Raw genomic sequence first — 24,749 nt, 5'->3', positions numbered from 1 at the left:
ACATATACAATAAAAAATGTCTCTAGAGTTTGAATGGGCAAATGCAGCAATTTAACGTTGATTTTGGCAAATATATGACACTAACTGTGCTGTGACAGAAAGAAGAAACTGTAGGAAATATACACAAAATGTTATGATAAATCACAGAGAAAAAAATGTGACAATGAGTGTATATATATGTCCATGAATGACTGAAAAATTGTGCTGAACACTGGAATTTGACACAACATTGTAAAATGATTATAAATCAATAAAAAATGTTAAAAAAAAAAAGAAAGAAGAAACTGTAAGATCATTGATGACTTCAAGTGATTCCAAGATTATGTCATCCAACTCTAGTTGGCCAGCTCTACACTGGCAGAGGGAGGGTTCAGCTTCCTGGATTATCCACTCCATGCCACAGAAGACACACAAGATCTAAGAACAGCAGTCATTTTCCGCAAACAGAGGAGGAAGGAAAGCTGTTGCTGGAATAAACAGTAAGGATCTGCATGTGGAAATAGTCCTTCTTAATGGCTGAGCATAGATTCTTATATTTATAATGATCCATTTATAAATAAGTATATATTTGTATATATATATGAATATGTATGTGAACATATGCATATGTATTTATCTTTGTGAATATATAAATGCAGATACAATTCGGTTTGTTCCAGAAAGTATTTAATCCCATCTATCAAAATATGTATATTTAGATAAAAGATGCAGTAAGATTAAAGAGAAAAAAACTGAAGATAAAATCAAAATGCGTATTTAAGAAAATGCATATATACATATGTGTATTTATGTGTATGTGTATATATTGTTAAGTATGTTCATTTGATAGTGGCAGATCAACAGTGAACTGAATTTCCTCTTGGTTTCTGTGATGTGATATGAAATAATCAATTCTTTCATCATTGGCATAAAATTTCCATTATTACGGGTTAAACAATCAGGACATGTTCTATGTTTGCATATACAACACAGGAGCAGGGCTCCTTTTATTTAAATTGTTACCTGGAACACATGAGTAGGGAAGAGAGACCAAAAGGGATAAGATGCTGCAAAGCATCAGTGAGTGAGGAAGTTAGGGGCAGGGTCATGAGAATGTCCAAGTGCAACTGCTGAGGGAACGGAGGACCGATAGAAAGAGGAGGAAGACAGATAATATATGATATCACTTATATGTACAATCTAAGAAATAATACAAGTGAATCTATATACGGAGGAGAAACAGACTCACAGATACAGAAAACAAATGTATGGTTACCAAAGGAGAAAAGGAGAAAGGAAGCATAAATTAGGAATATGGGATTAACAGATACAAACTATCAAACATTAAATAGATAAGCAACAAGAATTTATTGTATAACACAGGGAACTCAATTCATTATCTTGTATCAACCTATAATGGAAAATAATCTTAAAAATATATATATATAATCAGTTTGCTATACACCTGCAACTAAAACACTATTGTAAATCAATTATATTTCAATTAAAAATAAATAAATAAAAGAATTATTAAATCTTTATAGGACTACTATGAGTTAAGCTGGAGGAAAATGAAGGGGAAACTCATCTGACTTCATCACTGTGGTTTGAGCCACATAAATTTTTGAAATTTCTCCATAAGTCTTTTCATCTTTCAGTTCAGTGATCTCCGTTCTACTTATTTTCAGTAGAACCATTAAACAAACACGTATTTCTTTCATTGCAAAATAATATGAAATCTGACTTAATGTCCATAAATTAATCTTGTAAATTAGAATTGGATTATTTTCTGTCTCTAAACCTGAGTTTCTCATTCTGTAAAATGGGATCATATAATCTACTGAGTAAAGCCTTTCATGCTGATAAAGTATGAAGGCAAATACTTGGGAAAGTGCCACAATAAATTATAGATACAATTTAATAACAATTAAAAATGTTTGCCAATATATGTTGACTTGTTTAATGTTTAGGGTATTTAGTTACTCATTTAGTAATTAAAGTAGCATAGGGTATTTAGTTACTAATTTAGTAATTAAAGTGGCAGTTTTTTCATCTTGCTGTAGTCTCTTACACTTGACTAAGCAAAGCTTTGCCAAACCCTAGAGCAATTTTTTACAATGGACATTCACGGTTTGTCTAACATTAAGTTCTATTTTTTTTCTTCTCTTCAATGTCTCTGCAATTGTTTCTATTTCTATAGCCCCATTGGAAGAAACACAGAAAGGTGAATCAGAATATGTGGGTTTTAATATTGGTTCTGCCACAAGCAAGCTGATTGATCACGATCAAGTCTTTGAATTTCTCTGGAGTTTAGTTTTCCTTTCTGGTATACAGGACTAGTAAAATGCATGATAATCACCTATGTGGACACAAAATAATATGTAGTAAAGTGCCCTGAAATATCTAACACACTCTAAAATTTTTAAAGAATGTTTCCTTAAATTTACTATTTAATATTCTTTTGAAGAAACTTTATTATTAAATATTATTTTGTCTTAGAATATTTATATTTCTCTATTACAAGTACTAATTTAACAATAATTCAGTGTGGCCCCTTGAGTGAGTCTCAGAGTCAGCTCTAGAAGTGGCCTATTCTTTCAAAAGTTTAAATTTCAGCATTTATGATGCACAGAAAGAAGTAGTATTCACAATGATGTTAACAGACAGAACTTAAGGGCCTACCCTCTGTCCAGTCTCGTGCCAAGAATATCTCTAATTTTATTATATAACTGATGAAAGTCTATAATGATTTCAATAATATTATTTATTCAAACACATCGTAAGTGTTCAAGGCCAGACAATCATGTGTCTCTTTCACATTATATTTACTCTATAAGCTATATGATGCCAGAAATTAATGAATATAAAACATTTGAAACATTTACATTTTTATTTGCTTCTCTAGAAATAAATTTCACTACCTAGTTACAATCTATAGCTAGAATATATACATCACCAAGATGAGAAGGCTAAGCAAACTGTGGACACTGTATATAGTTGATGCAGTTGATATATACGTATAATTTAAATATTATATGCTTGTCTGTATTCATACATCATAGTAATTATACCAATCTATCTCTATCTCCCTACACATTTGATTTATTTTGCAGTATTATCTAAGAAATTTGGAGCCAAAATGCTTGTGATTTATAAGATTTATGACCAGGGATTAAATAGATAAATCACAAGGAAAAACTATCACTAAGCCTAACACTTCTGGATGAAGGTTGCAGCAACATTTAGCTGAATTATTTTTTTTTCCTGAATAACCTGTGAACATTCAAATTCCATCTTCTGGATAATATGTGACTATTCAATTTATTCCTCAGAGTTTCTAACTCAGATTATAAGAGTAATGACCTTTAAAGAACTTTTTTAAAAGGAGAGTTTCTCTAAGTCATTAAGCGCCCCGTTATTTAGTGAATAAAAAATCAGGTTATTAGATTAAAATGAATTTTCCTCATCACAACTGTGTAGCTAAACTATGTTAATTTTCAAAGTTGTTTTAAATTTAAAAGACCTAATACCTCTGAACACAAACTTCTAGAACTTTTAAACAAAGTGGATTATCAGTGTTCCTTCTTTCTACTTATAAAAATGCCACTTTTTATTTGAAGTAGGGTTGATTTACAATATTGTGTTAGTTTCAGATGCATAGCATAGTGATTCAGTTTTTTTGCAGATTATATTCCATTATAGGTTTTTACAAGATATCGGGTATAAATCTCTGTAAAAATGCCACATTTAAAATTGGAATTTAAAATAAGCCATTACATTCTATTACCAATTTTACTTCTAAGAAAAAAATTATTACTTAATAATTTAATAATTATTTAATGTAAGTGAAAGCACCTTGTAAATTAAAGGATCTTTAAATATTTGGTGTACCTGATATTGTTATTATTGAGTTGTCTTTATTTTAAAGAATCAACATCTGCATAATATACCACATTGGAAGACACGTACTTAAGAGAATACTATCACTGGAAACTGAGAACTCAATCCCTTTGGGACTGATGGATGGTGCTTTAACACTTGCTGACTTTCTCTCTTCTTTCAGGAACACAATTAGAATCCATTTTAAAGGAGAAGCACAGTAAACAGAGAAGGATGGGTCACAAATGTCTGTAATTACCCAAGCAAAGTTCTCTCCCTAATAGCTCTTCTGCATTTATGGTAATGGTCCAATTTGAGAATAAATTTATAAAGCCTACATACTCACTCAGCTACATAATCCTGCAAATGTATTAGGCTAGGCTTCATGTGGTACTATGAATGGCCAGCTCTGCTGGATTGACAGCTGTGCTAATGCCATTGACATTTTGGCTGAGAAGGAGTGCAATGCAGATGAGAGGCCAGATGCCACCCCTCTGTTTTCCTCAGTGAAAGTTTTGTGTAAATTGGATGGTTCTGAGATTCCACTCCGCCATGAGTCGGTTCTCCATTGCTTGCTCTAACCCTTCACAAGTACACTAGAGAGCTAGGTTTGTGTCATGTTATTACCAACATATTCATTATTTTCCAGATTTCTGTTTCGCCTTCTTCCTCTTCTCTGACATACCTGGTTGCTAATGAGCTTCAGTTTGTAACCACCCAGGCTCATGCCTTAAATTCTGAGAATATTCTGATCACGATTTTTTAAGTTATTTTTTAACACTTTTATTGTGGTATGGTTCCTGTACAGTAAATGACACATATTTCAAATGTATAATTTGATGAATTTTGATAGCTACACTGATGAAACCACTACCACAATCAAGATAGCTAACATTTCCATCACTCCCCAAGAGGTGCAACTTCTGATCACTGTTGTACTTTATCCCATTTCCCACTTAAGTCTCTTAATGTTATCACTTAAAACGCAGTGTGCTTTTTAAAGAAGCCCTCAGACTACTGTAGAGAAATGGAAAGCACATGGACTTTAAATTTAAAATTCCGAATCTGATACTTTAGTATTTTATGACTCTGAGCAAATTACTTAATAATAATGGTGAGCCTCATTTTGGGCTCACCATGTTCACTCATTGTTTCAAGTGCTTTGCGTATTTTAGTTTCTGTAATTCTCACAACAACCCTATGAGAGAGCCCTATTATCCCAACTAATGACAAGAGAATTAAGGCACAGAGAGTTTAAGTAACTTTCCCAGAATTTCACAGCTAGAAAGTATGAAACACAACATATAAATCAAGGCATTGTAGCTCCAGAATTGGCACTATAATGCCCTGCCCCACTCAGAAACTCTTTTCTTAATCTATTAAATGAGAGCAATAATATCCTCTCATTCATTGTTTTTGAAGATAAAATAATACTAAATACAGCGTTTGACCCTATGCCTAGAATGTAGTAGTCTATTTCTATTAAATATTAGTTCCTTCTCTTCTTTTCCAATGACTAAGGTGGAAAATGCTGATGGAGGAAGGTGGCTGGGGAAGAGGACCAGGATTTCATGTGGGGTAAAGCCTAGTTCTAATGAGGACTTTTAAACTTAATGACAGAATAATTCTCAGAGCCTTTGGTTTGTAGTATTCATGGACTCTAGTAACAAAATCCATTTTTGTTAGGAATATCTTGAGTAAGACATCAGAGTATATAACTTGATAACACCTTCACATTAAAAGACTGTCACTGATAAATTCCATTAAAAATCACAAAAATTATTGCTCTGCAAGCATTATTACAGTATTTAGAAAAAGCTGGAAAGTACATAATATAATATGAATTTTATTAAGCACTAAGCTTACTCTTAAGAATATTCCAAAAAAGTCTTTGATTTAAAATTATAGTTATTTACAATTTTTTATCCTGATTTTTTTTAACATTTTTTATTGATTCATAATCATTTTACAGTGTTGTGTCAAATTCCAGTGTTCAGCACAATTTTTCAGTCATTCATGGATATATACACACTCATTGTCACATATTTTTCTCTGTGATTTATCATAACATTTTGTGTATATTTCCCTGTGCTATACAGTGTAATCTTGTTTATCTATTCTACAATTTTGAAACCCCAGTCTATCCCTTCCCACCCTCTACCCCGCCCCCCACCCTGGTAACCACAAGTCTGTATTCTCTGTCCATGAGTCTATTTCTGTCCTGTATTTATGCTTTGTTTTTGTTTGTTTGTTTGTTTTTGTTTTTTAGATTCCACATATGAGCGATCTCATATGGTATTTTTTTTTCTCTTTCTGGCTTACTTCACTTAGAATGACATTCTCTAGGAGCATCCATGTTGCTGCAAATGGCATTATGTTGTCAGTTTTTATGGCTGAGTAGTATTCCATTGTATAAATACACCACCTCTTCTTTATCCAGTCACCTGTTGATGGACATTTAGGTTGTTTCCATGTTTTGGCTATTGTAAATAGTGCTGCTATGAACATTGGGGTGCAGGTGTTGTCCTGAAGTAGATTTCCTTCTGGGTACAAGCCCAGAAGTGGGATTCCTGGGTCATATGGTAAGTCTATTCCTAGTCTTTTGAGGAATCTCCACACTGTTTTCCATAGTGGCTGCACCAAACTGCATTCCCACCAGCAGTGTAGGAGGGTTCCCCTTTCTCCACAGCCTCTCCAGCATTTGTCATTTTTGGATTTTTGAATGACGGCCATTCTGACTGGTGTGAGGTGATACCTCATTGTAGTTTTGATTTGCATTTCTCTGATAATTAGTGAATTGAACATTTTTTCATGTGTTTTTTGATCATTTGTATGTCTTCCTTGGAGAATTGCTTGTTTAGGTCTTCTGCCCATTTTTGGATTGGGTTGTTTATTTTTTTCTTATTGAGTCGTATGAGCTGCTTATATATTTTGGAGATCAAGCCTTTGTCGGTTTCACTTGCAAAAATTTTCTCCCATTCCGTAGGTTTTCTTCTTGTTTTATTTCTGGTTTCCTTTGCTCTGCAGAAGCTTGTAAGTTTCATTAGGTCCCATTTGTTTATTCTTGCTTTTATTTCTTCTAGGAGAAAATTTTTGAAATGTATGTCAGATAATGTTTTGCCTATGTTTTCCTCTAGGAGGTTTATTGTATCTTGTCTTATGTTTAAGTCTTTAATCCACTTTGAGTTGATTTTTGTATATGGTGTAAGGGTGTGTTCTAGCTTCATTGTTTTACATGCTGCTGTCCAGTTTTCCCAACACCATTTGCTGAAGAGACTGTCTTTATTCCATTGTATATTCTTGCCTCCTTTGTCGAAGATGAGTTGACCAAAAGTTTGTGGGTTCATTTCTGGGCTCTCTATTCTGTTCCATTGGTCTATATGTCTGTTTTGGTACCAATACCATGCTGTCTTGATGACTGTAGCTCTATAGTATTGTCTGAAGTCTGGGAGAGTTATTCCTCCAGCCTCTTTCTTTCTCTTCAGTAATGCTTTAGCAATTCTAGGTCTTTGATGGTTCCATATAAATTTTATTATGATTTGTTCTAGTTCTGTGAAATATGTCCTGGGTAATTGGATAGGGATTGCATTAAATCTGTAGATTGCCTTGGGCAGTGTGACCATTTTAACAATATTGATTCTTCCAATCCAAGAGCATGGAATATCTTTCCATTTTTTAAAGTCTTCTTTAATTTCCTTCATCAATGGTTTATAGTTTTCTGTGTATAATTCTTTCACCTCCTTGGTTAGATTTATTCCCAGATATTTTATTACTTTGGGTGCTATTTTAAAGGGGATTGTTTCTTTACTTTCTTTTTCTGTTGATTTATCGTTAGTGTAAAGAAAGGCAACTGATTTTTGAACATTAATTTTGTAACCTGCTACCTTGCTGAATTCTTCGATCAGCTCTAGTAGCTTTTTTGTGGACCTTTTAGGGTTTTCTATATATAGTAACATGTCGTCAGCATATAATGACACTTTTACCTCTTCTTTTCCAATTTGGATCCCTTTTATTTCTTTCTCTTGCCTGATTGCTGTGGCTAGGACTTCCAGGACTATGTTGAATAGGAGTGGTGATAGTGGGCATCCTTGTCTTGTCCCAGATTTTAGTGGGAAGCTTTTGAGTTTTTCACCGTTGAGAACTATGCTGGCTATAGGTTTGTCATATATAGCTTTTATTATGTTGAGATATGTTCCCTCTATACCCACTTTGGCGAGAGTTTTTATCATAAATGGGTGTTGAATTTTATCAAATGCTTTTTCTGCATCGATTGAGATGATCATGTGGTTTTTGTCCTTTCTCTTGTTGATGTGATGTATTACATTGATTGATTTGCGTATGTTGAACCAGCTTTGTGTCCCTGGGATGAACCCCACTTGGTCATGATGTATAATCTTTTTTATGTGTTGTTGGATTTACAACTTTTACTAGTAACAAAGTATTGATTATTGTTCAACATAATATGCCTCATTAAAATAAAAATGTTTTTTATTTCAGGGTCTTGCTTATGTATTTGTGTAAGGAATGGCTGCCCTGAGGGAAAAGTGAATTAGAGCAGCTAGAATACAGTGTTCTCCTAAAATGTAAAGGGAAGGGCAGACAAAATATATACTTTTAAAAGCCTGCTACAAAAGGTTGTTTTAGGTGAACAATTAGAAAATTAAAAAAAAAAAGAAAGAAATCTGAATGAATAGAAAAATTGTGTGAAGTTTGCATTAAACTTTTTCAAGCTGTAGTTTATGCAAAATAAGATGCTAATTACACCCATATTTCAACATTTATAGAATTTATAATATAAAACCACTATAACTGTTTCAATATGACAAACATATATATACACAACATATATGATAATATGATTAACCATACGATAACTGAGGGATAGAATTGGTACTTAAAGGTCAACTAGATCAACCTCTTATTTTACTTTTTTGAGGGGTTTATGACTTGCCCCAGAGTCACAAATACATAGAATGTGACTGGGACCCAAATGAGTAGCATTTATATTAGCAGTGTTTTTATTACAGTATGAAGACGTGTGTGTATGTGTGTTTGTGTGTGTGCATGTGGATACGCGTCTATGTTTATACAATATATGTCTGTTCTTTGGAGTTGGTTTAGAAATTCTATTTGAGTTCTGTCTTAGATATTAAATCTCCCAAACTAGAGCTGAAATATAAAAAATTCTGTAGAGTAAGCAGCTATAACTTTAAATATTTTATATTTAGAAAAACTCATATTATCTTCCCGAGAAATTCATGCACATATTTATTATTTATTTATGTGTGACAAGAGAAAGGGTAAATTCTATATCAAAAATGCACTTGCAGAACTGGATTCCCAACTCATGAGAGAAGTTTGTTACTCACTTATTGGATGGGATATTGAGTGGACAGGCACAGGGCTGACAGTCGTCAGAGGTTCCCTTAGTAGGATCACCATAGAAACCAGGAAGACATTTACTGCAGTAAGGTCCACCTGTGTGATCCTTACAGTTCTGAGGAAGAAATGCACATCAGAGTTTATTATTTTGATTTCAAGCATCAACACGTTACCAAAAATAGGTCTACAGAGTCATTAGTCTGTTTCCCACCGGGAAGCATAATTTTCCACATTAAACGGTCAATTTTACAGCTGGGAAATACCACTGAAAGTTAATTTAATATCTAGCTTATAAACTACATGCTAGTTTCAGCATATGCGTACTTACAAAAAGATGACTGAAATTCATTATAATTTTTTTCCTTATGCAAATCTTATGCAATCCTTTCCTCCTCTGGTTTTTAATTTTTTTCTTAAGTAAATATACATGACTGTGAGTGCGTGTATATGTATACAGTCCTACAGTCTTAATAACATTTGTTTCATGGAAACTACCTGATTTTAGGTAAAAATCAATTGTTCAGATTAAAACTGCTGACTTAGAGAACTGTGGCTCACACAAATCTTCTGAGACTATGGCCCTCTTACCTCAGAAGTCTCTGATGATGTGGGCTAATGCATTATATCTGTGAGGGGCTTGCTTGATGCATAATTAAATAATGAGAATAGTGAAAAATTTAAAAATGTATACTAGTATATGATAAAACCACAAGGCACATAACAATTTCCTTCAGACATTGCTTTTTAAAATTGAAATGGCATTTTTCTACCAATTACATATTTTTGGAACCATGTCCTTTTTAAAAATTAAAAAATCAAAATAAAACAATTTATAATCTCCATTTCTTCATACTAATTAAAGTATATTCATCAACTAACATTGTCTTTACAAAATTCATCAAGATTGGTAAATGTGAACAATTAGGTAATCAACAATGAAATTGTCTAGAAAGCTTCCAATAACACCATTTGATAAACTTTTATGATGTTTTGGTATCATGTAGGCATAACGTCTTCAAACTCCAATGATATAATGAAATGTATCTACTGTCTATTAAATATAATACAATATAGATTCATTGTGACTGAAATACATTTCTAACTTTACAAGCATATAAAATTTATTTTTTTTCTCATTTTAAAAGAGTCTATCACAGTTTGGGGTTCAAAATCTTTAATTTTATCAATAATAACCAAACATGTGGAGGAAATAGCTAACAGCTAAATATAAATTCATGTTAAGCATAAAATAAAATTTTATTAATCTGGATGAACAGTGGGATAATCAGCTTGAATTAATAAAAGTTCTGAATTATTGTTTATTTCAGCATATTTTTTAAGAAGCTCAATTTTAATTATATTTAGTAAATGGATTTAATAACAAACACACATTAAGTAAACACTTTTGAACATAGGTTGTTAAATTCCTTGGGGAAAGGGATAGACTTTTTATTGAGTAGAAGATACTAAGTTAAAACCCAGTAATTTAAATCTGGACCACTTGCTTACATTCTGTAAAATGTAGGAACTAAAGATCATAATTTATGAAGTTTTCAAGTTCTGAAATCCCATGACAGTTTCATCAACTACAAATGAATAGGTAATTCTTTAGTATCTGCTGATACTTGAAAATAGATTTTTCTTCAAGGTATTTAGAATTCTCTCTCAAATTTATTTAGCAATTTTCTATCAAAGTAGCAAAGATGTTAAATTCACTACCAACACTTGTCTAAATAACAGTAATTGGGATGGGATGTGCAACACATTAGATCAGTTTGATGACTGGCTTTCCTCTTCCATTTCACCTTCATATTAGTTCGTTTTTTGCACTATTCTTTACACATTATCATACTGACACAATCAAAACTATATCTTCAAAGACAGGGATTTTAAAAAATAAGATCATAAAACCAATTATGTTTTAGCCATGTTGAAAATAGTTTTCTAAAACTCAGCTGAAAATCTTGTACAACCCAGAGACCTCGCTTTTCTTTACTGATTTAAGAAAAAAATAACATGTAGAAGTTCCTTACATTTCCTACTGTCGTATTTCACTTAATGGAAATAATAAAATTAATCTTAAAACTCAAGTGTTTCTGCAACTGAAACTATAAAACAGTATTAGACAGCAATACAATGGAAACCCAAACTGAAAAAGATGAAAGGTTCACTCTGATGGGCTGCTTATTTTTACAGGTGTCCTGCTACAAAAGTGCTTTCAAATGTCTGTTCACATCACTCGTCACAAGAACAGTGACAAGGAGCAAGTATGCAATCTTCCCCTATGGCTTTGAATGTTTCCTTGGTCACTTCAAATGTACCCTGAGTTAAAATGATCTTCTTATGTAGGTCCACAATATGACAGAGGTCTGGATTTCAATCCAATATCAAAAAATAGTTCAGTTCATTTCTAATTAGATTTCAAAGCCAAACTGAAAAGCAGTTTATCTGTAAATTTCATAAATTTTCCATTTAATTTGGGGAAAAATATAAATAATAAAAAAGAAGCTAAAATGCAGTTCAGCTGAACAGTATGAATGCCTTTGGTGTGCAACATTTAAATAGTTTCTGTAAGATTCATTGTGTTATTTGAAGTGGCCTCCTATCTCCTTGTCCATGAAATAAAGTCAATAAACTAGATTTCATTAGTAGAAAGCCTCAGATAAACACAGATCCCCTCTCTACTTCCTTTCCAAATTATGCTGAATGAAACTATTTTATTCTAAAACAACAGGCTTTCATTCTTAGAAATATCACATAACCAAATGAACCAATAGCATGATTTTAGACTTAATGAATTCAACATACAATGTTACTATCAGAAGCATAAGCCTGGTATTGTGATATATTTATTTTGGTCTTTTTAGGTTTAAGTAAAGCACATCTGTATCTGTTCCGGGCTGAGTATTTCCTATTGCATGTTAGTGAAGTGTTTTAAAGGTAACTATATTTTTCCCAAGGTACATTTTAAAAGACTTATTGTATAATTAAAACAAAAATCACTTAGTCTTTCTACTCATAACAACGCCATTTGAAAAATCAACTGATTCACAAGTTAAGACTATCGTGCTTTATACTGCGATGCAATTAAACAAAATCTTCCACAGAGAAAACAGAAAGAACATCAATAAACCTAAATGCCAAATCACACTGAAACAAAAGCCTTGAATTTTCATTTTGGATTTTTCCCAGAAGCTTTTAAGTAGAAGAAAAAGGTGGGGGGAAAGAATGAGCAAAGGAAAGAGAGAACATTAAGAAATACAGATAACAGAGCCTGCCTTAAATTCTACAGGGAAATGAGAGTATGATATCCTCCTAAATTGGCACCATTTCAAATTGTGTTTCTGCAAGACTAATGAAATGAGAAGTGTTGTTTCAAGCTTCATGCCATGTCAGGCAATATAAAACTAACATGCCCTTGAGTTAATCAGAATGGTCTATTCAGCGTAATTCTCCAATCCAAAGGCTTTCTAGCAGGATGGAAAGCGCTTTGCCCTTTGCAAAGCTTTTTTTTCTGGTTCAAGTAGAGACTTAATTGTAGGAGTAAGCAGCTCTGGTGAATATGTACCACATTTATTTATTAATTTTTAATCTACATATGATTATTTAGTTAAATGCTAAAATTTTAAAACCAAAAACATACAGTGCGCCCTCATTTTCAAAGTGAAAAAAATCTGAATTATGCCTATTACAGAGGTTATATTTTATACTTTTCGTATTATGAGGATACACATCATTTCCTGATACAGTAAGTACAGTCTTCTTAGGTAGATTTTTGGAAGGGATGGAAACCATATATACTCATGGTAGGTATGTATCCCAGTCATTAGTTATGTTTCATTATAATGTATCTGATTCTAATTCAATTCTCAGACTAATATGAATAAACGCTTTCTAATACTTGTTAGTCACGGAGACCACATACGAAAGGACATTCTCAGCTTCCAACTCAGTTCAGTGTAAAGCTATTCTTCATCAAATCACTTCTTGACTGAAGTGTTTTAGGTCCTAAAGGTAGTAATTGAATTGCAGGGCCTACTGAGCTGATTTCAGCCCTGCCAATCAGTATCCCCAAAGAAGAAAGCACTTACCAGGCATTCTCCCGTGATATCATCACAAGATTCCGCGTGACCAAAGCATTGACAGGGTTCACAGATGCCACCAAAAATGGTACCGTTAACGCGTCTGTGCCTAGGCCAACAAGACTGAAAGGAACATAAGGTTTCAAGTTAGTCTCAGGGATATTTAAAAAAAATTTTTTTTGTCCTTTTTAGATAAAGGAAAATATTTAGGTAGCAAACCCAGCAAATGTGCTTGTCAAAGCACTGCCATTGTTGAAACATTGCTACAGAGCTATTCTCCCTAACACGTGGGTTTTGTACTGACCTTAGTGTTATTGGCAGGTATGAGATTAGAGGAAGCATTAGCTTGATGTCTCTTCTGAAATAGTAAAATAAAGCAGAGATATAAAGAGTTGAAACGTGACAGTCTCAAAGTAAAAAGTACAGACAAGAAAATGGAAGGAAAAGTTACTGAAAAAAAGCAGTTGACATAAATGGATTCTTCAGAACCTTAGCCTAAGAGAGCACCTAATGTCGTCCCAAGGACCGTGGATCCTCTGGAACGTACTCCCTTTCCCACATACAAACTGTCCTTAACTCTGTCACTTTCAGAAAATCTTTGCAATCATTTGGAAGGTAGCACCCCGCTCTCACATTTGATCACACACAAGGCTGTCTTCTACACATAAATAATTTATACCTCTCATTCTCAACTTCCTCCATCCTATTATGCTTTCTCAAGTTACATAAAGTAGTTTATGATTTATTTACCATACATTCTCTTGATATTTTATTTTATGGCATTATTCTACTAGGACTCTGCTTTTTAAGTCTGACACACTTTATCGTATAAGAATAAAATTAATATTAGAAAAAGGATATTTGAGTCTTAGAGTATGTATGTATCAGTGCTGGCCTTCAGTCCATCATCATATTTAAGTGTCTCTTTTCTGGGGGTCCCCACAAACTGGATGAGATGCAAAATAAGGAGGGTGAGGGGGACAAACATCACTGCCCTTTAGGAGATTCTAATCTCCCTCAAGTTAAAATTGCATTTTGTGGTTTATTTACTATATTTCTGGAGGGTTATCACAACAGAATATATCATGAAAAGGCCTTTTTTTTTCAGTTGAAAATGGAAACAAGAGAGAAGCCACTGAAGTAATAAAGTATATAAAACTGTGTTGTGTATTGCTGGAAATGTTCCTTCTGCCTCAGGATATGAGGACTCTTAAATTTGAACATCTATAGCAAACACATAAAAAAAGAATGAGCTGATACTTCATATCTGAAAGGAAAACAAAAGCAACTTTCCTCTTAATTTGGGCAGTACAAAAAAAGGTGTCAATTTCCTAACCCTTCATAATAATTTATCCTCATTAAAAATTTTTGCCATTCTAGATTCATTACAGAAGAGCTTTTGTAATGTAATCTGTATTTCTAAAAATTGGTGAAGCTACATATCCAAAAGTGGGTAGAAATTAAAGGGGTTGATAACAGGGAAATAACTGATTACTGCTTACAGGACAAATACTCATGGAATTGTCATTAGTAAGTGCGCTCTCTCTCTCCATATATATACGTATGAAGTCCACAAGCGTAAGTATGTATCTCCATTTGGCATATTCCCCTCTGGAACAATGGGGGTGATGTGCAGAATTTCTCATCCTCTCAAAGGAATATCACTCCACTTATAATCTGCGCTCCAGTATCTATTGTCTTCCCAGTATTCCCTCTCTGTGCTGCATCAGTAACAGCTTTCTTTTCTATTGGTTCATTACTATCAGCTCAAAAATACGATTGAGTATCTCCATTAAAAATTAGCTACCAGAAAAAAAGACAAAATTACTTCCTTAATATCACATAACTTCCATTTACCTATCTGTTTTTCCTTTCAGTAAGACTGCTCTAAAATGTCTATTCTTCCTCATACCCCCTTCACGCTTCCTTCCATTCGAATCTGTCTTGTGCCACCAGCACTTGATTAAAACTGTTCTTGTCCATGTCAGCAAATTCCATGTAGCCAAGCCCAATGGATAATTCTACAATTGACATTTTATCTGATCTCTCATCAAGATATGGTTTAGTTGATTCCAATCTCCCTCAAAAGCCCTCCCCTCAAAACTTCCATGATATGACAGTCTCCCAATTTCCACCCCATCTTTTTGCTGTCTCCTCTGCTTTGACCCACTTCCCACTGTCAGGAACTCCTAGGGGCTTAGTTACTTTCCTTTTTCTTCCTCCACACTTTCTCCTAGGCCATTTTATTCAGTCCCTTACTTGATGATTCCTTCCAAATACATATCTCTAGACTAGACAGATATTCTGAGTTCAAGACTGCACGTTCTCAAGTGAACGTTGACAAACACGTCATAGGTTTTCCAAATCTAGTATTTCTAAACTAGACTGCTGATTCCATCTTCCCCACCACAGCTTTTCCTCTCCCAATTTTCTTCAGCTCAGTAAATGGCACCACATCCAATTGCTCAAGCTCATCATCTGATTCATTCTTAAAATCTTTATTTCTTTCAACTCTCCCATGGCATGTCCATCAGTAAGACCTATTGGTTCCACTACCAAAATATACTTAGAAGAAACATATGTCTTTCTACATCTTCTGCCATTATCCTAACAAACCATTGTCATCATTACATTCTACCACAGTAGTATATTAACCATTTTCCTTCCTACTATCCTTGCCACGCATAATACATTCTTCATACTGTAGTTATATAATGAGTTGTTTTTTTTTAAAATGTAACTCAGATCGTGGCACCACTCAGTTTAAAGCTTTCTAATGATTTACTATTGCACCTAGAATAAAACCTCAAGTTCTTATCGTGCATGCAAAGTTTGAAAAGGCCTGACTCCTCCAGTCACAGCTAGTGCCACTCTCCCCCTTGCCTACTGAGCTCTAGCCATACCTACCTTCTCTCAGGTCCTTGCAGACTCCAACTCCCTTTCACTTCCTCCTCAGCTCCTTATACCGAGCTGACGTGAGACTCAGTTTAGATGCTACTACCTCAGAAAGCCTTCCTGACCACCTTTCGTAATGTAGTCCCTCTCATCTCATCTTCATATACTCATTCTCAGTACCTCTCTCAAAGCACCCTGTTTATTTTCTTCATATTTATCTAAATTTTCTTTCTGGTATATTGTCCAGCCCACTTGAGGGCAGGGACCATATCTGTATTGTTCATCACATTATCCTCCAGGTCAGGCGTCTTGATTGTCTCAAAATGTATGGCCACCAGTATCTGTTAGCTAAAATGAAAGTATGAACACTTCCATGAAGTGGTTAATATTTTCATCATAGAGAAGAGGAAACTGATATTCGACTTAAAACACTTTTTTTCAGTACCCAACTTTGCTTTCACTCCCTCACCTGTCTCACTTGTCAAGCGAAATAAATTATGATGACACTAGAAAAGCAAGACAATATTTGAAAGATGAACTGTGGAGGGATTTATAAAAAGTAGAAATGAGAAAAAGGGTTCTGAATCAATATCATAGCCCCAAACAAAACAAAAGAGAATGATTTTATAATTGAGTCCTGACCTTTTTTTTAGCAGGCTAGAATTAAGACATTAATGGTCTTTTGGAGTTTACTCAGTTTTTAAAGGGTCCAGGGGCATTAGTACAACAAAACTAGGATGCCTGGCCTTATGAACGCAATGAAAAAGCAAATGAAATTAAGAAAGGATAGGAATAGATAATAGTGAGTCTGGGGATAGGAAATTTTGATAAAGAAAAGAAGGAATTACTAGAGAGTAGAAGAAATGAAGAGGAGAGGCCAGAGAGAAACTCCAGGGTTCCAGAAGTCATTGTCTCCTGATTCAGCTAAATTCTTTTATGGATTCTGAAGTAACTGTATTTATCAAACAATTATCGTGTGAGAGGCACAGGCAGCTTTCCTCATCTCTCCTCTGCTTCTTTGTTCTGACTCTTCCACACTCTCTTGTTTCTCTCTTCCTACCTAATTGTCACCATTATTTAGCATCCAAGGTGAGATTTTTCCACTCTAGGAGACTTTCTGTGACATCTCTCTCCACTCTAATCACTCACCTCTTTGAATGATTATTGCACTTACGGTCTGTACCACTTACTGGTGCCTTAATCATATAGTGCTATGATTCAATTTTTCATAGGTATTTATTCTGTCTCCCTAAACAGATTGTTAGCTTTTTAAGACAGGGATTATGATGTAATCTTCTTGATGATCCCCATGGCATCTAGTGCAGAATTTACCAAAGAGTCTTAGTAAATAGTTTTGAAGAAAGAGAAGAAACAAAATGCATAGCCAATTGAATAATTCTAATATTCAGACAATTTTACATTCAATGGGCATTTGAAATTTGTATAAAAGATGATGCAGAGTACTGAGAATAAGCAAAGTAGGAATAAGTGTTAAAGCAAGAATAGGATCAAGGTACTTATTATTCTAATTGAAATAAGAACTTAAAGGTTCAAAGAGAGCTTCCTGGTTTGAAATAAAAACTGCTAGGCTCTTAATAAAAGAATATGTTTCATAAAACACAGCATGTATTTTAGATGTAAAATCAAATTTGGGTTGACAGAGCTAATTCATTTCTTTAGTTATTTTTCTCTTCTCGATATGATTTTTTGGAAAAGCGAGTACTTCAATGAAATACATTTATTTTTATTTCTAGATAGGTAAGTCTAAAGCCCAGTTAAATAAAACACATTTGTCACGAATATGACTCTAAGCCCTGGAAGCATGCATTATTTTAAAGTACAAGAGAACTGACAAAGCAATGCCTAGAGTATTTCTGTAAATGGCATAATGGGGCAGTGTGCTGAAGTGGAACATCTTGGCACACTCAGATGATCCCTTAAAGGCACCATTCATAAAGAATTTAAGCTCCTACTTTATTTGCAAGCCATGCCCTCTATCAGGAAAATAGTGTTTACATTTTTTGACCAGATTTCAAGTAAAATCAATTTTCAAACCACCTAAAGAAAATACATAAAAGTAAAAAAAAAAGTTATTACCTTACTATGACACACTGTGGTATTAAGTAAGAAACATTAATCTCATTATAAGTCTAGACTACTGAGACAACAATAAATATCTCAAACTTTAGGTGCTAAACAAATTAAAGACCCACAGGGAATTTTCCAGATTAAGGCATTTCTTCCATATATCATGTTCTTGACATCTTAAAGATTGAGTCCTTCAGATGATTGTGATTTGGTTGTATCCTTAGAGATAAAGTAGAGAAAGAGTGTGACACACAGGACTAAAAAACTGGAGGAAAAGTTGGAAAGAAAAGAAAAGAAAAGATGTAGTGCTAAATTGCTGGTAAATACAAAGGTGGAAATGAAGGAAAAATATTTTGAAATATCATTCTGCTATCATTCATCCTATTTTATCAACAGATTAAATAGAAAATGAATATTTATAGAAACATCAGATTCTTAGCTATATGTCATAAGGCAAAATATCTCCAAAAGAAACACAATTTCAAGATGACATTATACGAGCAACGCTTTTTGAAAGCCATGACTTGGCAGACGTTAGAGTTTCTTCTTTAAGTAATACACTACCATTTGTGCAGTTATTGATGAAAACCTACGCTTATTTTAGACTAGTTTATTGAAAGTCATGTTGAAGGAACTCAGAGTGCACTGAGGCTCTACTCCTGCGCACTTACTTCACAGGAGGAGCCAGTGTACCCTGGTGGACACTGGCAGACTTCCACAGCCGCTGCGGTGCTTCCGTCAGTAGGATGGGGGACAGCGGATTCAAGGCCAACAGAGCCCAACCTGGAGCAAGAGGGAAAAGAGATGGTGAATGAGTAAACAAGCTCTTAGGTGTTACATCTCCTGGGGAAGAGTATAGAAACGATGATTTAAATATAAGCAAATTATCTATGTTGAGAAAAAAGGCAAATGAATCTCCATAACTTGAAGCTCTGGCCATTCATCATATTACATAAAGTCAGCCCAGGTAAAAATGCTCACAACCAGTTCCACCCTCAAATGCTCAAAAGATATGAGAACGTTCTTACTCATTTCTTGTTTTTTGGCTATGTTTCTTGATTTCTCCTTTTTTTTTCCCTGAGATAAAGAGTTTAAAATATGGTTGAAGGAATTTTTAAATCAGAAAACATTCATCTGACTGACTCATTTTTAACATTTACACTAGAAAAAAGGAAGGACACCATATTAACATTCAGTCCAAGCTTTGAAATTTAAAGAAAATATGGCAGTAAAAAAAAAAATAAAGAATGGAAGGAAAGATGGAAGTTAATTTGGTTGCTTTTTCTCAGCAATAAATCTGCTTGTTGGTAGGTAAAAGTAAAACGTTCTCAAATGCTTAGTTGATTTAGTTAGGACTATTTTCTTATATTGTTTTGGGACTAAATTAAATTCTTTGTTTTCTGTATTTATGGGCTTCATTTTATTGGTATTTCTGTCAATCTGGTGATTTCAACAGAGGGATTTGGCATCATTCATTATTTCTGGAAAAAGTGGGTCTTGTCAAATTGAAAAATGTTGTTACATAGCGGTATATATGTATATTTTGTGTGTGTATTTCTTTCCAAAAATGATGCAAACAATAAATATTCATAATTTAAATAAATGTTACTGGCATCTTATTGACTTTCCCCCATGTTTTAATAAACGAAAATTTAAAATCTTCATTGTTAAGAACACAAACTCAGGAGTCAGACCAAGATTGCTATCCTGTCTCCAACATTTACCAGTCTTACAGCCTAGGAGAAATTATCTAGAAATATCTCTAGGCCTCAATACTGTCATCTATGTAACAGAGATAATTTAAGAGTACAAATATCATGAGTTTGATTACAGGATTAAATGGAATAATGAAGATAAATTTCTTGATATGCTATATCAAGAAATAATAAAAAGCTAGGCATTTTATTAACATACTCACATTGACTGTTGAAATCGAATAAAAATGACTATGAGAAATACTACAACAAACAAAAAATACTGCTTGCATCCCCCAAACTAGATTTTTCTCATTTTAATTTTTTAAAATAAACTTTAAATGAACTCTAAAAGCACAAAAATAAATGACTGCAATTGATTCATAATGATAATTACAGATTTTTAAAATAATTGATAGATCTCTGTAACATATAATATGACATTTTTTAGCCCAAAACATATGCAACTAACTTTTGCTAGATCGTGCATTTTTAGTTTTGTTTAGTTTAGTGGTGGTAGATTTTTATTGACAGGCAATTCACAATCACCAAAGAGCTTGCCAATTTGATAATATATGTTATAATTGAGCCAGAGGACAAAGTCAATGGGCTTATTTAATGTATCTTCAAAAGTGACAAACTTTAACCAAGTTGTAAGCTTTTCAGCAGCAAGTTTCTAAAATATTGTTTTTACCTTGAATTTACTAATCCTAGACACTTGATAGTACCTTGGAAAACGTATGATTTTACACATAATCAAGAAGAAGTAGAAAAGGAAAATCAACTTGAAATCTTAGAAAACAGGCATCTGGCTGAGTGCTAGCTGGTGTTCTCTAAAGACAAGTGAATTGTCTTTAGCTACAGGTTGACTCATCTGATGCTGTTTCTTGAATGCTTTCTTCATCAGGGGCACAGTTTACACAACCTGGCAGAACGTCCTAAACTGGGAAGAATTAAAAAAACACTGTTTTTCAGTGTTCAGGTTAGATTGTTTGTTTGTTTGTTTGTTTTTTTAATTCAGGTGGTCGTTTTTTTTTCCACCAAATAAACTTATATATTCAGTGTCACTTGCAATTTTTAAAATTGAGGTAAAATTCACATAACATAAAAATAGCCACTTGAAAGTGTCATTTAGTACATTCACAGTGTTATGTGACCACCATCTCTAGTTCCAAACATTTTCATTAGTCCTCCTCACTGACAATAAAACCCTGTGCCTATCAAGCAGTCACTCTTGATAGAGTGATATTCTCCCAACCTCTGGCAATGGCAAATCTGCTTTCTGTCCCCATGAATTTACCTAGTCTGGATATTTCACACTAATGGTTGAATATAATACATGACCTTTTGTGTCTGGCTTCTCTCTATTAGCAGAATGTTTTAAAGGTTCATCCATGTTGTAGCACATACCAGTATTTCATTTATTTTTATGGGTATTCTACTGTATGAATATACCACATTTTCTTTATCCATTCATCTGTTGATGGATATTTGACTATTTCCACTTTTTGGCTGTTGTAAATAGTACTGCCTTCACATTTGTGTACAAGTATTTTTGAGTACCTGTTTTTAATTTCTTTGGGGTATAAGACTAGGAGTGGAATTTCTAGATGTGGCAATTCTTAACACTACATAAGGTTTGGAAGAGTTACTAAAAATAGAGTCCTTGCTTATGTTGACATGAGCTTATGAGCTACTCCTTAAGAACAGAGATTCTATTGTGTCATCTATATACCTAGCCTGATCACCTCAATACATGCTCAATCATTTTCGTTGGATGGATGGATCTATGGATGGATAGAAGGACAGATGGATAGTGGATAGATGGATACAAGACTAAATATATACATAAATGAATAAACAAATGGATAGATGAATGGAATGTAGTTATACTACAATGAGTAACATACTCCATAACAAATGATACACTAAAGCTTAGTATCCACATTTCAGATGAATAAAATCAGGTAAGTAGAAGAAGAATTACTTGTGAGATCTAACAAAGAAAATAAATTGAAAACTGTTAGCGTTTGACTTGAAGCCAAAGGCCAGAACTCATCTGAATTTAATGTGACATCTAATTGTCTGCAGTTAATGGACTATCATATGACAAACATATTTCTGATCACTTTAAGAATTAGATGATTTTATGATGACTATGCTCGTTGATTACCATACAAAAGACTAGTACAATTTACACAGCAGCAGCCTGGTCAATTGTATATAGATAGAGTCCCAGGATTTTCAATATAAAATTCATAAGCAAAATATAAAGAATATTGCAATGCTTTAAAATAGAAAAATGAGTAATAAATTACTCTAAGAAACAATTTAAAATGTACCAAAACAAAAACAAAAATATTTTCAGTGAACTGTCAACTTTCATTTGTCTTTTGAAACAGATGTTCCTCTCCTTAATCTATGTAACCATTTTGAGCTATGAGAAATTTCAATGCTCTAACATCTTTCCCAGCAATATTCCACATTAGTATTCACTGAGCAGTCCTAATGTTCATTAGGTTTTGCTATTTGTTAAATGAGATTTTAATGCGTTTAACAGTTTTAAGTGTTACTCATGAAGAAGGCTGCAGTTTACTCTTTTTTTCCCTTCAATATGGTCATTTTCTTTTCTTGATACAGGCTGCATTCATTTAAATACATAACGCCGGTAGTAATAAAGTTCTAAAATTTGGAGATGCATGAACTGTCAAAGATTTGTCAAGTAAGTCAAATGTTTTAGCTGGCTAGTTCTCACTGTTATCAGTAGAAAATACAGATAAAATGATGGATGAAGAGAAAAGACATAATTATATAAGCTAGTATTGAAAATATTGGAATCATATCAGATACATTGGCCTGGCACTGACTTAAATATTATTCTAAATATTTTTGTTTTACTCTGTTTTCTACCAGAGTTAGATATGTTATGCTTCACAAAAAAAGGAGAAAATAAAAACAAATTCTTTTTTTAAACAAGACTTTGATCTTAAACTCTTTTAAATAATTATTTTTTTCAAGTCATCTGTTTTATATGGAAAACCTCCATTTAATTGTACTTAAATGCTACTTTGGGTTAGTCACCAGAGATAAAGATTTCATTGCTTTTCAGGTTCTTTGTTCTATTTCATTTTTGGCAAAACATAAGATGATGACTTAGAACTTCCTTTAGTCTCTTTCTTGTGGAAGTTCCACAAAACACTACTCAATTTGTGAGACTTGATCATTTTTACTCCATTCCCAAAAAGGCAACAGAATCACTCGCTAGCTTAGTCAATGCCTAAGTGGGCCACCTGGGGACAAGCTAGACATTTTCTCCAAACATTTTCAATCTCACAAGAAATAAAGGGAATAACTGACAGAATCTGCTGCTGTTGCAATCATTCATCAAAAAAATATATTAAATGCTAATATGAGAATTCCTCTCTTCCTCCTGAGTCCTCCTTAGTCTGCACCACGCACACTCCCATTGCGCTGTTTATTATACTATCACAAACCTACATGTCTGCCTTTCACATTGAACTATGTCTTCTTTGATTTCAATAATCATTTATCCATCTTTGTATACTTTTTCTTTAGCTTAGAACTATCACATCATAATAATTACTGTGCACTGAGTGTCTACTGTCTTCTGGGCACTCTCATGGGAACATGAGAGGCCTCTCCTTTAAATATCAATGAAACCAATATATTTTTGCCCGTATTTACAAAGGAAGAACCTGAAGCTCAGAGTATTTAAGTGCCTTGTCTATAGAATACAGTTAGCAAATGGTCCAGCACAGACTCAAACTCCAAACCAATGATTAGTTTGTCACCCTGCACTGTCTCCCAACATACACTGAATAGCAGTTCAGATGTTTTAGATACATCATTTTCTGAGGATTCAATCTTGAAAGTTAGATATTGTTTCTGCCATTTTACCAAAAAAGGAACTGAGACTTCCACACACAGGGAAGGCACTCAGTAAATTTCGGCAGTCTGAATGAATCCAATATTACAGAATAGCTTTACAAAGCAGTGGAAGATAATGGGGAGAAAACACAAGTGGGTATAAATTCTGGTTCAACTTCTTACCAATAACAAGTTACACAGATCTTTTTAAGAACCCTAGAGCCCTCATTATAATAATTTCTTCAAAATGTGATTACCTGTATCATTAATTTCAAAAGGCAGAAGTATACCATCAATACAATTTCTATAATCATCAAAACATTCCTTTGTTTATAAAGATTTTTCTAGATTACTTATTACATAAATTCTGTATAACATTTTTGATACCAAAAACATTACTCTTAAAACTCATGTGTGAACATCTTGCCTTGAAGAAATTCCATATTTCTTTACAAGCGGTAAAGACACATGGGGGTGTATCACAGTTAAATCATGATGGGCTCAGTTATGCTGTGGCAACAAACAACTCCAAATTCTCAGTGGCTTAAACAGAAAACTAAAGTTTACTCATGTAAAATCCTCTACAGGTCTGGGTAACTGTTCAGGGCAGCTGACCTCCATGTGCTGTCAATACCTCAGGCTGTTTTGATCTTCTGGTAGCTGAGTGAGCTACACAGAGCCTCATACTGGCAATTCAATCTCTTCCAGAGGTTGGAGGAAGGGGAAGAGGAGTAATTCATCACTTTAGCTCACATTTCATTGGCCACACCAAGTCCAACGAACACATCTACCCTCAAAGGTTAGGGAAATGCAATCTTCTAAAAGAAGGAGATTGAAAATTTGATGAACTATACTAATGTCT

The 24,749-nt window shown here is 33.7% G+C and overlaps 1 protein-coding gene across 1 annotated transcript in view; it reads right to left on the bottom strand.

Moving 5' to 3' along the window:
• The window catches only part of LAMA2 (laminin subunit alpha 2), a 518,385-nt gene that overhangs the window by 216,581 nt on the left and 277,055 nt on the right, over positions 1–24,749 (bottom strand). Inside the window, exons 15-17 of the mRNA XM_072965855.1 lie at positions 18,977–19,088; positions 13,332–13,445; positions 9,228–9,355 (exon numbers count right to left, since the gene is read on the bottom strand). Coding sequence (XP_072821956.1) covers positions 9,228–9,355; positions 13,332–13,445; positions 18,977–19,088 — 354 coding nt within the window. The remainder of the gene's footprint in view (positions 1–9,227; positions 9,356–13,331; positions 13,446–18,976; positions 19,089–24,749) is intronic.

The sequence above is a fragment of the Vicugna pacos genome, chromosome 8 (assembly GCF_048564905.1).
Source record: "Vicugna pacos chromosome 8, VicPac4, whole genome shotgun sequence".
Taxonomy (NCBI): domain Eukaryota; kingdom Metazoa; phylum Chordata; class Mammalia; order Artiodactyla; family Camelidae; genus Vicugna; species Vicugna pacos.
The sequence above is the reverse complement of the archived record's forward strand: the minus strand, read 5'-3'. Positions and strand labels throughout refer to the sequence as shown.